Here is a 12,280-nt window from a genome sequence, read left to right on the forward strand (position 1 = left end):
AAAAAAAAAAAAAAAAAAAAAAAAAAAAAAAATCAGACATACTGGACACACAAACGTTTTTATTTTTTTAAGAACTTAAATAGCTAGCTTTTTGTTACCACAGACGATAACTTGACATCAGGTCAGGCTGAGGCAGCAGAGTGGTGGAAGTGAGAAATACTGTCACCTGCAGGTCAGTTGGCATCAGTACAATGTTTTGAGAAAATTTACAATAAACACAATTGATGAAGTTTGTCAAAGAAAAGATGGACAGCAGCGGTTTAGGGCAGCACTGCTCAGGATCTTCTCCTGCAATTACTGCATTTTTTATTTAAGTCTCAGACTGTGTAGACCTGTTTTTTATTTTTGAAACAGACACCAGGAAAGGCAGTTCATCCAATAGTCCCAAGCTAACACGTAAAAAAAATAGCACTCAGAACTCCCTGTCACTGGTTGCCATGGTTATTCCCGCCATTTCTTGGATGCAGGGTGAAGGGGAAAACCCTGAAAATGACATTGAAATAATATAATGAACTGTGAAAATATTAATGTGTCCATGAGTTTTTTTAAATGCAAAACTCATGTCTCAGTATTTCCACACTGAATGAAAAGCATGTTGGATGTTTTTGTGTTGTTTCCTTCATTTCCTCTTGGTGCAGCGCCCCCACAGGCGAGGAGGGGAACAGGTTGCTCAGCTGAAAGTGAAGCACATGTAACTTTGGTCCCCAATCGACCGAGTTTATCACACTATCAGGTGTGAAAACACCTAAAACTGGCAATTCTGTAAAAACTGAAAATTCAGTTTAAACTTCGGTTTAATCAAATAAGGATTAAACTGCATTTTTAAAATCTTTTTTCATCTTTTCGTCTGAGCTGTCTGGGCTTTGAATGGTGTTTCTGCTGTACATGTAGCTGAGCTGCGGAGTTCCTCAGGGTGCTGTGTTCGCACCACTTTGACCAAAATATCCTTTTAGTGCGTAGGTAAACATTTTGTATTTTGTCTTGCAAACCTAAACATCAAGATATGGAGCACAACCAAAAACACAATTCACTCAAAATCACCAACTTTGGGCTTGATATTAATTTTCTCCATCCTTATAAAATGTGATGAGCTGTTTGTGCTGCCAGGGAAGGGGAGCGCTGGTACAAGCTGAGGGCGGTTCTCAACAAGCGGATGCTTCATCCCAGGGATTCAGCTCAGTACGGCGGGGTGATCAACGTCGTGGTGACGGACTTCATCGAACGGATCAAACATCTGCGTCGCTGCAGCCCAACAGGCGACCTGGTTCCTGACATGTCCAATGAGCTGTACCTGTTCTCTCTGGAAGGTGTGCAGCAAACATCATTCCCAAGAACCAGTACTCTGACATCTGGTTTTTAATTTGGGGTTAATTGTTTTGTCATCCAGGAATCGCCTCCATCCTGTTTGAGACTCGGCTCGGCTGCCTGGAAAAGGAAATTCCTGCCGGAACCCAAGAATTCATAAACTCCATCGCCCAGATGTTCTCCAACAGCATGGCTGTGGTGATAATGCCCAAGTGGAGCCGCAGCCTGCTGCCGTTCTGGGGGCGCTACATCGCTGGCTGGGAGGGCATCTTCAGCTTCGGTGAGTTGGAGAAAACAACTGGTGAGCGTCGCAGGCTGCTAGTGCCACCAGTCACTGCGTTCTGCTGCCATGTGTCTGGAGAAACAGTCGCACAAGAGATGGAGTTTATAAGTCAGGAGGCTGTAAAATACCACACCGCTTTCTGATTGCCAAAAAAAAACTGCGTTCATTCAGGCCATTAAACATTAAACTCCAACACAAAGAGCAGCTTTCAGTGACCTGAATAAATGCAGGTTTTTGTTGTTCAGATGGTGTAAAAACAGCCTTCAGACTGGATTTAGAGGTATTTTATGGAATCCTGACTTGCTTGATTTTTTTAACCAAATGTGAGGAAAAGGTAGCAACTTGTGGCACTTTTGGGTTGCCGTAGGTTGTAAGAGTTTAATACGCTCCAGAAACATCCTGAGTGAGACGTAGACGCTCATCTGAAGGTTTTAACCATAAGATCATTGGAAAGCATGAATACATGAATCATCATTCGTTTGCCTCAGAGCTGATTGGCTGAAGAACTGAGAGCAGAAATAAGGAAGACTGTAAATGTTGTAAATGTGTAGATGTGTACGATAATGCCAGGACGGTTTCCACCTTGTGCATTTATTCATATTAAGGTATATTTGGTGTTTAAACAATTAAACAGGCAGTTATAACAATATTAACTGATTTTTGGTGTAACATCAGGAAGCAGTAAACTCTACCTGAACTCTTAGCCCAGTTAAATTCAGCAGAAAGAGAATTATGAGCCCTGATCAAACATAAGAGACTGAAACAATACCAAGCTTCATTTGCTCTTCCTGTAGCTAAAACTTTGATCGACAAGAAGATGGAGGACATTCAGCAGCGAGTGGACAACGACCAGGATGTGGAGGGTGAATATCTGACCTACCTCCTGTCCAACACCCAGATGAGCAATAAGGACGTCTACGCCAGCGTGACGGAGCTGCTGTTAGCCGGCGTGGACACGGTACGCACACAAGTCCTGAACAAGTCAACATCCTCCTTCGTTTAAGTATTTCTGACACACCAGATGCTTAAAGCTCTTTCCAGGAACATTTGGTGTTTATCAACTTTGTTGGTATTAATTTTAAAGTTACTTTCTGGTTGCATGTTTGTGTCTTTGTCTCAAAGACATCCAACACCCTGACCTGGACTTTGTACCAGCTGTCCAGGAACCCAGAAATCCAGGACAGACTTTATGAGGAGGTTTCCTCTCTGGTACCGGCGGACCGGGTCCCCAGCGCCGCAGAGGTCACTGCGATGCCGTTTTTACGAGCCGTGATCAAGGAAACTCTCAGGTCAGACAGCATGGACAGGCTTTGGTGTTTCTAACCAGAATCACTCTAATAACCACACACCGTTAACAATCTGCTGAACTGATCTTCAACAGGATGTACCCTGTGGTTCCTATGAACGCACGGATCATAACAGAAAAACCCATTTCTGTTGGTGGATATCAGTTTCCAAAGAAAGTGGGTCTGATTCTTCTTTATAATCCACTATCATATATTTTGCACATATTTACTGTGAACATCTGTAACACCTTTACAAGTGATAAGAAACATTATAATTAAAGGTGAATGGCTTCAGAAACAACTGACCTTTAACTGATAATTTAAATGTTTTAAGTCTTCTTTCCTGACCAGCTGGTTAGAATAAAATTAATCCACACATGAATCTGTGGCATTTTTTCAGGTTGGTTTCCCAGACAGAATGTTTACCAGGCTCAAATTTATGTAACCTTTTGTGACATCAGCAAGATGGCGTCCAGATCAATCCGTTTAAGTAAAATGGAGGCCTAACACTAGTATTTACTGTCGGTGTAAAGGTTTATGTTGGGTGGATGTCTTCTGGAAGGTGGGAATGGGCCGTTCTAACGTTCCTGAATCTTTTGACTCGTCTTTCTCCAGACTGGTTTCACGTTCTGCCACTACGCCATCAGTCATGATGAGAAGACCTTCCCAGAACCGTACCGGTTCAAGCCGGAGCGGTGGCTCCGTGACGGCCGCCAGAGGCCCAACGCCTTCGGCTCCATCCCGTTTGGCTACGGCGTTCGAGGCTGCGTCGGTCGCAGGATCGCAGAACTCGAGATGTACTTGGTTCTGTTTCAGGTAGCAAACAATGCAACATCATGATAAAGAAGCTTAAAAAGGTTCTGATTCCAGAAAGATTAGAAATTCAGAATCATATCATAAAACATTAAATAGTCCTAGCACACAACCCTGTGGAACTCCGTGACCAACTGAGTGAAGCTTCCAGCTAAGATCAGGAATTTTGATTGATGTTTGATTCTGGGTTGGATTCAGATACAGTCCAAGCCTGGAATCTTATAAATAATGTTTTAACACTAAACATGAATAGAGCGGAGTGTCGTCTGCCTGCTGGGAGAAATAAAGACCTTTTCTCAACACAGAACATTGAAGCAGCATAATCTGCATGAGAACATTATCCTTAGCTTCAGAACAAACCCTAAATAAAACGAGAACGTTTGAGGCACAGGAAACAGACAGTAGATCAAAATATGATCCAAATAAGAAGCTTTAATTTAACACAGAGCCAATGAGTTTCCATAGAAATTCACTGAGGCATGAAACATCACAAACAGAAACTCCAAGACCCACAGACCAGAACCAGGACCTTTCAACACCAGATGAGATCCAGTTTGGTGTCTGAATCTCTGAAGTCAACGCTTCAACTTCACACCAATCCACCCATTTCTAAACATAAATTATTCAACTTAAGCTTCACTATCTTTATTTACTTTCTGTTTTTTGTCTTCAGCTGATTCGTCACTTTGAAGTCAAGCCAGACCCGACGACCGGCGAATTGAAAAGCATCAACCGTACAGTTCTGGTTCCAGACAAACAACTGGACCTGCACTTTGTGGACAGATGAAGAACCAGACCTGCCTGAGTCCGACCGGGTCGACTGGGCCGTGGGATTACCACAGCTTTACGGAGAGTGGCAGCAGATCTGAAACAAACGTGCAAAACAAAACGGCTTTCTCATTTATTACTGTAATCAGCACATTTAATGTTTTTACTATTATCAGTTCCAGCTCCTGTGGATGAACCATCAATTATCTGACTTTTTATATGGCTTATGTTGTAAATAATAGATTTTGTTTGATCACTTTATGTAAAACACAAAATAAATCTCTGTGCTTGTGGTTTTGCTCTAACCTTCATCGCAGCTGCAGCTGAGGTCAGGCAGACGTCTTCCCGTATGGAGCAAAGTGCTGAATGAAGCTTTTTATTATGACTGAGAGATCAAAGACTCACATATGTGGAACTGATTTTGAAGATTAAACAATCTTATCTGCCGTTACATAACCAAGCAGCTGTGGACCATGAGAGCAGCAAGGATCTGCTTTTAGGAGGCTGCAGGTTTAATTAGTTAACCAACTAAAAGTTTAGATCCAAACTAAATATTTACTTGGCAAGCCAAGTATTTAGTTTGAATCTAAATCTTTAGTTATAAAACTAAATATTTAGTTTTAAGTTAAATACCAAACTGAATATTATAAGCTTGCTAAAATTAAAGTCTAATCAGCTCTGAGCTTGCTAAATATTGATACAAATACTGATTTATAAGCTAAATATTTAGTTTTTAGCTAAACATTTGGAGCTAGCTAAATAACTTGAAATGAAATATTTAGCTCTTAGCGAACTCAATAGCAAAATATTTTGTTAGGAGATAAATATTTAATTTTCTAAATAAATACTTAGGTTAGAGCTAAGTATTTACATTCTGAACTAAATATTTTGCTTAGTAAATATTTATTTTGTACCTAAACATTTAATTAGCAAGCAAGATAATTAGTCAATAAACAAAATATTTAAATTAAATATTTAGTTGCTTATTGTGGAATTTATACGAATAGCATGGTGAAAATATGACTTTGAAAGAATATTTAGCCATTCTTTCTCTTATGGCTAAATAATCCAAATTGTTGCTCAGGTTTGACTGTAACGTTAGTATACCTGCTTTGCTTTAAAGCAAACAGCAGGGGGCGGTGTTACTACATCAAAAAGCCGTTGAACTTCAGAGCCAAATGTTCGCAGTAAATATTTGAGTCCAGACTAACAGATGCCGCTGAGTTTAAAATATGAAAAGAGGAACGTGGTTTAGTTTTATAGCTGGTAATTAAAGTAACCAGAAGCTTTTTAAAGCTTCTCCAACATGTGCGCTTTGATCCTGAGCGACAGCCCGAAGAGCCAATCAGAGAGCGGCTTGTTGGGACACGCGTAAAGGTGAGTGAGTGTCGCTTCAGCCTCAGTCTGCAGACTACCTGTTTGTTCCGTCAGACTGGCGGAGCAGCTGCGGAACACCTGGAAACTTCCCCGCAGGGCTGATCGGGTTCTCCAGCGCAGTGATGCCGGGCAGGCCGCGGGCAGCTCGGCCGCAATGAGATCCTGACTCCTGGCCGCCTACAGCCGCTGGGAGCCGCAGGGAGCCGGGCGAGAGGCCGGGAGGAAGCCGCTCTGCTGGATGGGTCTGTGGAGGAGCTCGGATGGGATGCACGGTGAGCTTCATCTGCTGCGAAGAGGACTTTCTGCAGATGCCCCTTTACCAGCATGAGGACGAGAAGAATAAAGAGGTGAGGAAGCCGCAAAAGTCTCAGGAAAGCCATTTTTAATCTGGTCATCTGGTTTTTATAAAGTTTTCCTTAAGTTATAAAGTTTAACTGCTTTCCAGTCCAATTCTTGAACCTTTAAGCAGAAACACCATGTTCCCATGTAGTGGTGGGCATTCAACGTGATAAATTTGATCATAATGAGAATTTTGATTTATTGTTACGATAGGTTTCAATTAATGACGCTTAACCCCCCGAAACTGTCCCTGTTGTTAGGATTTATACTTTTACCGTTTTCTCCACTGTTTTTTCATTGAAAGCTTCAATAAATCCTAAATACAGTCACCATGAGCAGCTTAGTGATGTAAATAAAACTTCTTTATGTGACTGGTGTCCTAAAGAAACTCATTAAAAATGGGAATGTTTTTAAGAGTCAGTTGTTTTGGGCAATAAGTTACAGATTTTTTGGTGTCTGGAAAAAGACCCGATCACTGAGTCACATTGCTCTGTTACCTAGCAACCACAGTGGAGTTCCGCCCGTTACTTGGCAACCTGGTCCGTTTCATCAACTGGTTTTCCCACTGTATGCGCTGCACAATGGTTGCTGGAAAACACAAGAGAAGTGTTCTGTTGTTGATTTGCCATCCAGAAACCACTTGCTGCATTCTGATTGGTTGTGCAGGAGGCTCCACTTCTGCTTTTCAAAGCTGTATGGTATAGATCGATCCTAACCTGTTCGTGGAAGAATAATAAAACTTTAAGTCCATCTCGTCTCTGATTCCCGGTCAAATCGTAGGTTTTTCTCCTCAGACTGTCTCCAGGTTCTTGAACTGAGTCATTTTTCACCTGGGGAACATCTGAAGTACCTAATGCCTCCATCTTAACCCTGCCTTTGTGTGGGAGGCAGGTAGACCAGGTAGACTGTTCACCTTAATGAAAGGAAGCTGGAAGAGTCCCACTTCCTGTCTGCAGCAGTTAGCAGGCAGCTGATCACAGATCCATTTGATCACAGCTGGAGGACCTGGGCTGGTTTGGGTTGTATCTGCTCCTCTCCTCCTACACAGACGTCTGTTTTGATTCTCTGATGTTTCTCCGTCTCTTCTCGTGGCGTTCAGCTACGTTGTCGTCCATCAGAGCAGCAGGAGGTGAAGCCGGTTCAGCTCAGAGCTGCTGTTTCTGTCCGGTTAGCGATAAACCCGGCTGACATCCCAGCAGGGATCCGGAGTCTGGCCGGGTTTGGTGGGAATGCTGCTCTGACCGGCGCTGCCGTGTTTCAGCTTGTTTTAACATGGAAACATAAATATGTGGATGTTTGCATGACAGATGATATCTGGTCAACAATTTATCCAAAAACAGCAAGAGAGACGAGTGAGTCCTGAAGACATCAGGAGGAAAAGCTTTGGTTCATTTTATTACAAATACACATCTAATCCCAGTAGGGATTATTGAGAGGAGTTGGAATAATTTCTCTTTGTGGAAAATCTGCTGCCAGATTTCTCCTGAGCCTCGATCCTTAAAGGGGCAGTATCCTGTGAAATCTACATTTTTTTGAGGTTTATATCATGTTATTTTGTTATTCCCTCATCATAAACATACATGGAGGGTTGCTTTGATTCTTTCATTCTTATTTGACAAATCCTTTGATCTCCATGGTAACCTTAGAGGTTGTCATGGAGCACACACAAAGCGCAGCCTGTCTCTTTAAGAACCTCCTACTTGGTGAGAACAGGAGGTTCTTAAAGAGACAGAGACCCAATTTCAAAATACCAACTTTCTTCTGAGTCATCTTTTATATATAGAGCATTTTTATATCCACATAAAGTAACATAATTACTTTATTGTGCTATAAAGTAATCCTATGTGGCTGGAATATACATAATACTGCCTGTTTTTTATTGCGTTTTCTTGTTTTTTAACATCTCCTCTTGGCTGTTGGACTGTTTATGGTGAGACATTTCTTATATCTTAAAATATCATACACATACAGGTTTACTTACTTGCTTTACTAGAAGCTACCAAAGAGTTATGATGCAACGTTTTGAATACCAAACTTGTTGGGGTTTGATTCTGATGACATCACAACTCCTTTTTTTCCTGCAAAAATGTCTCTGTAATATTTTATAAGACGGAGTGATGGAGTGGTGGATGGAAGCAGCTGAAAGTCTCTTTTCTCCACAGAAGTTTAAACGTTGTTCCACTCAGACTTTCTGCAGTTTTTTCTGAGTTGTGCTGATTTTCAGACTTTACAGAGAAGAATCGTAATTTCTGGACTATTTTAACGCACCTGAATATACGCACCTCTGGAACCAATCGGAAAATTGAACTGCAGTAACCACCGTTCAACCCAAAGAGGGCAGCACTGTGGCGGTTTCAGGGTAATATATATCAGAATAAAGCTAATTTACACAAAAATGTCAGAATTTACAAAAAACAAAGATGGAAAGGAAAGAATTATAAAAAAAAGAAAAGCTAACTTAATTTGGAGGTTAGTTGCTCTTTAAATGTTGATTTTAGAAATTTATACAGTCAGGTTATTTCAGGGTTTGAATTAATTTCCTCCTCTTATGATTTATAAATAAATCAATTTACTGGTTGCATTGTTCAGGATAAATAAACTTTGAAGGTGGAAAAAACATTTCAGTTTAAATGCGGGTGTGAAAACCTGAGTCACTGAGTTAAACCCAAAATTATTCAGAACTTTAGTTTAGATTTCTAATAAAAATTTATTTAACCTCTAAGTTTGTTTTCCTGGGTAAAATGAGATGGGTGCCTCTAAAAGTTAATAAAAGAATATAAAAAGAGTTATAAAAGTAATTCCTAATTTGTTTTTATTTTTCAATAATCAATTTTAAAAAGCAGATTAGCTTCTCAGATTTGCTCTCAGCTGTTTGTTTTTCTCCTGCTGCACATGATGGACTCCCACTCCAACAATACACAGGTTGTTTCAGTGTGTGTTGGTGTGTGTAGCATTCCTCAGTGTGTTTCCTTCAGAGCTGCGAAGCTGTGAGGGTCCTGCATGCCGACGAACAGCTGGCTGAGGCCATCGGCAGAGAGCTGGACTGGAAACGGCTTTTAGATCAGATCAATAAATCTGGGTTTGCTGTTGGATTGTATGGCTTTAAATGGAGCTAAAGGCTGATTCTGATGCTAACAGTTGCATATTGTTTCTTGTTTCTGCTCCGTAGTAAATGTGAGCTCCCAGCTCAGAATAGCAGATTGAAACTCTGGTGTCAAATGTTGAGCAGCTGATCATTCAAATAAAACCGATTGCTGATCGGAGGACAAGCTGCTGCTGCTGCTCGCTTCCTGTCTGAGCAAAATGAACATTAACTTTTATTTATGGAGGTTATTTATATTGTACTAAATTTGCATCAGTTATTTTCTGATGGAGGTTTGATGCTCGGCCTTTAAATATCTGCTTGAGTTTATTGAAATGCAGCAGACTGGAGTTTTCATTATATTTTTTCTTGTTTTACAACCAGAAAGTGAAGTCAGAATCGAGTTGAATGTAAAATCTTAATGATGGAGCTGGATCCTGTTTAGATGGAGACTTAAACAATAAAAACAAACTTTCTGAAGGAAAACTTATAAAAATGTTTTAGAGCTTAATTATTCTGCGTCATTGAATTCATAGCAACATTAAAACAATAAACTTGTCAAATAAAATCTTAAGACGACTGGATGGAACTGTAAATAAAATCCTAGAGATTTATTCCACCTCCTCAACATTTTCTTCTTCTGCAGTTTTGGTTGTTTTATCAGAATCTGCTTGATTGGTCAAGATTGTGCAGAAACATTTTTATAAATAATAGAGATGGATGGTCTGAGGGAAGAAACTCTGTCTGTGGCGCCGCCCTGCAGGTCAAAGTCCAAACAGGTCAAAGTCCAAATAGTTCATGTCCAGCATGTGTGGGATCTGCAGAGATGTTATCTGCTCTTTCCATTGACCTTTCAATCAGTCAATCAGTCAGTCAGTCAGTCAGTCAGTCAGTCAGTCAGTCAGTCAGTCAGTCAGATTTATTAGCACAGTAATACAGGTCAAAGTGCTTTACATCAGAAGTCATAAAAGTTGCCATGCAGTCATCGTTTGATCTGGACAGAACTTTTATCGTGTTCAAAGTTGAAAATGAAGCTTGAGAACTTCGGAAACAACGCTAATGGGCGGAGCCAAGCTGCGGCGCTCCCTCTGGTGCAGAGGCGTGTTGTGATTGGTCAGAAGGTTAATGGCCGTCTTTCATGCAGAAATGTTGATATTTCTCTTCAACTAATCTGCTTCCACTGTCCTGATTCTGGAATTATGTCCATTTTCATTGATTCTTCACTAAACAACTACAAAGACTATCATGTTGTTAAAAACTCCTGGATGGAAATTACAACATCGTCGTCCATAGAGGAGTCCGGCTGCAGAAAGGGGGCGCTCTCGCTGAACGCTTTGTTAAAACAAAATGGAGGACGACTTTAATGTCTCTGACTCGTAAAGCGGACTGGAGTAGATCATGAGGATCCTTCACGCACCGATAGATTGAAGATGGAATCATTATCAATAATCGTTTATAACTGAAAATGGATTTTGAATCGAGTTGTGCCTCAAATATCAGAGATCGGATCAGGAGATGGTTGAAGGTTCCTGTGCCTTGGAGAAGAGGCTCCATCATCCAGGACGTGGATCCTCCAGAACCGGAGCTCTGATTGGCTGGATCTGATGGATGGGAGTCACTGAATGGCTGAACGTAGCTTGGTAATCAGGAGAAACAGCCTGAAACACCTGAAGGTTCATGTGTTCATGTTTCCCATCAGTTTGAGTTTCCCACCGCGGTGCGAGGCGGGCGGTTTGGGCGGTTTGGGCTTCCTGGGTTGAACATGAAGGTATGAAGTGAACTCCCAGTCACCTGCGGCCCTCGCTGCATTCCAACGGATGTTTTACCGTTCGGCACACAGAGCGTCCTCTGTTAGCGTCCCTGGGAGGCCGGTGGTTCCCCTCGGCCCGGCGGTGCTGAGTGGCCGCGCGCCGCAGAACAACGCCGCCTCTGTTGGTCTGCTGGGGGGGGGACAATTCAGAGGTCAAGTTTAACCGACCTCTGGAGAAATGTTTCAGTTTTTGGTTTTAGATTTTTGATGTGTGGAAATGAGAGAAATAATTTCTCCAGGGTAATAAAAACGCTTCATTAATGGCCACCGAACAGCCCAGAATTTACACTGAAGAGTCACCATGAGGTCTGTCATAGCAGATTGTGATTCACAATACATTGTCCCAGAAATTGTTGCAATAAATAATATTTTCATTTTGAGACCATTTAATAATAATGATAATAATTATAATAGCAATAATAATAATAATAATAATAATAAGAAGAAGAATGATAACAATAACAAAAATAATAGTGGCCTATTAATGCAAGTATGTCCAATCAAAGAGCAAAAATCTTTAATTCATAATAAACATTTAACACAGGAACTGAAAAACATCTTAAATATCCAAAATAAACTAAGAAAATAACAATAATTAAAATGGATTAAGAACTCTCTGTAACCAAAATTGCATTTAAAAAAATAATAATCATTCTTTCCCGTCTCCTTAGACGGGAAAAACAGGTGAGAGTGGCAGGAAGTTTGAGCTGGGTGTGAAATGTTTGCAGCGTTTCTCAAAATGGCGGTTTTTCAATGACATTAAAGGGGAGCGTCTCCATAGCGACTGTTACCCAAATGGAAATTATCATTTTAATTTATCATTATTAATTGATTGATTGCTTATTTTGATAGGTGTTAAAACTACGGTGGCAAAGCGGCACAAACACATGAATGATGGAAACTCCAATTCTCACGAAAATAAATGCAACAGAAAAGTGAAAGCAAACGGAAAAATGCTGAATGTAAACTCGCTCCAGTGAAGCAGAAGTCCTCCAGACCAGTAGGGGGAGGCAACCGACAAATCAGCTGGAAACAGACGGGATGCTAAAAAGAAAGTTAAACGAAAAGGTTCGTTATACTTCACGTCTTTCTACAATCATAGAACAGCGCTGTCTGTGTGACGGTGGTGTGAAGGCAGTATGGAGGCAGTGTGAAGGCGGTGTGAAGGTGGTGTGAAGGCAGTGTGAAAGCAGTATGAAGGCAGTGTGAAGGTGGTG

General features: G+C 41.0%; 2 protein-coding genes across 4 annotated transcripts in view; both read left to right on the top strand.

The window, feature by feature from the left end:
• cyp27a1.1 (cytochrome P450, family 27, subfamily A, polypeptide 1.1) overlaps positions 1-4,760 on the top strand; it is an 18,161-nt gene extending 13,401 nt beyond the window's left edge. Inside the window, exons 4-10 of one of the 3 annotated variants that reach the window (XM_016671606.1) lie at positions 1,108-1,307; positions 1,388-1,585; positions 2,383-2,546; positions 2,711-2,877; positions 2,970-3,051; positions 3,490-3,690; positions 4,361-4,760. In XM_016671606.1, coding sequence (XP_016527092.1) covers positions 1,108-1,307; positions 1,388-1,585; positions 2,383-2,546; positions 2,711-2,877; positions 2,970-3,051; positions 3,490-3,690; positions 4,361-4,474 — 1,126 coding nt within the window. In that variant the 3' untranslated portion in view covers positions 4,475-4,760. The remainder of the gene's footprint in view (positions 1-1,107; positions 1,308-1,387; positions 1,586-2,382; positions 2,547-2,710; positions 2,878-2,969; positions 3,052-3,489; positions 3,691-4,360) is intronic. The other 2 variants (XM_016671608.1, XM_016671607.1) reach the window with 2 other exon arrangements.
• A 1,054-nt stretch (positions 4,761-5,814) lies between these two features.
• The window catches only part of tns1b (tensin 1b), a 116,271-nt gene continuing 109,805 nt past the window's right edge, over positions 5,815-12,280 (top strand). Inside the window, exon 1 of the mRNA XM_007552239.2 lies at positions 5,815-6,179. Coding sequence (XP_007552301.1) covers positions 6,093-6,179 — 87 coding nt within the window. The 5' untranslated portion in view covers positions 5,815-6,092. The remainder of the gene's footprint in view (positions 6,180-12,280) is intronic.

Source organism: Poecilia formosa, unplaced genomic scaffold, assembly GCF_000485575.1.
Source record: "Poecilia formosa unplaced genomic scaffold, Poecilia_formosa-5.1.2 Scaffold47, whole genome shotgun sequence".
NCBI classification, from domain to species: domain Eukaryota; kingdom Metazoa; phylum Chordata; class Actinopteri; order Cyprinodontiformes; family Poeciliidae; genus Poecilia; species Poecilia formosa.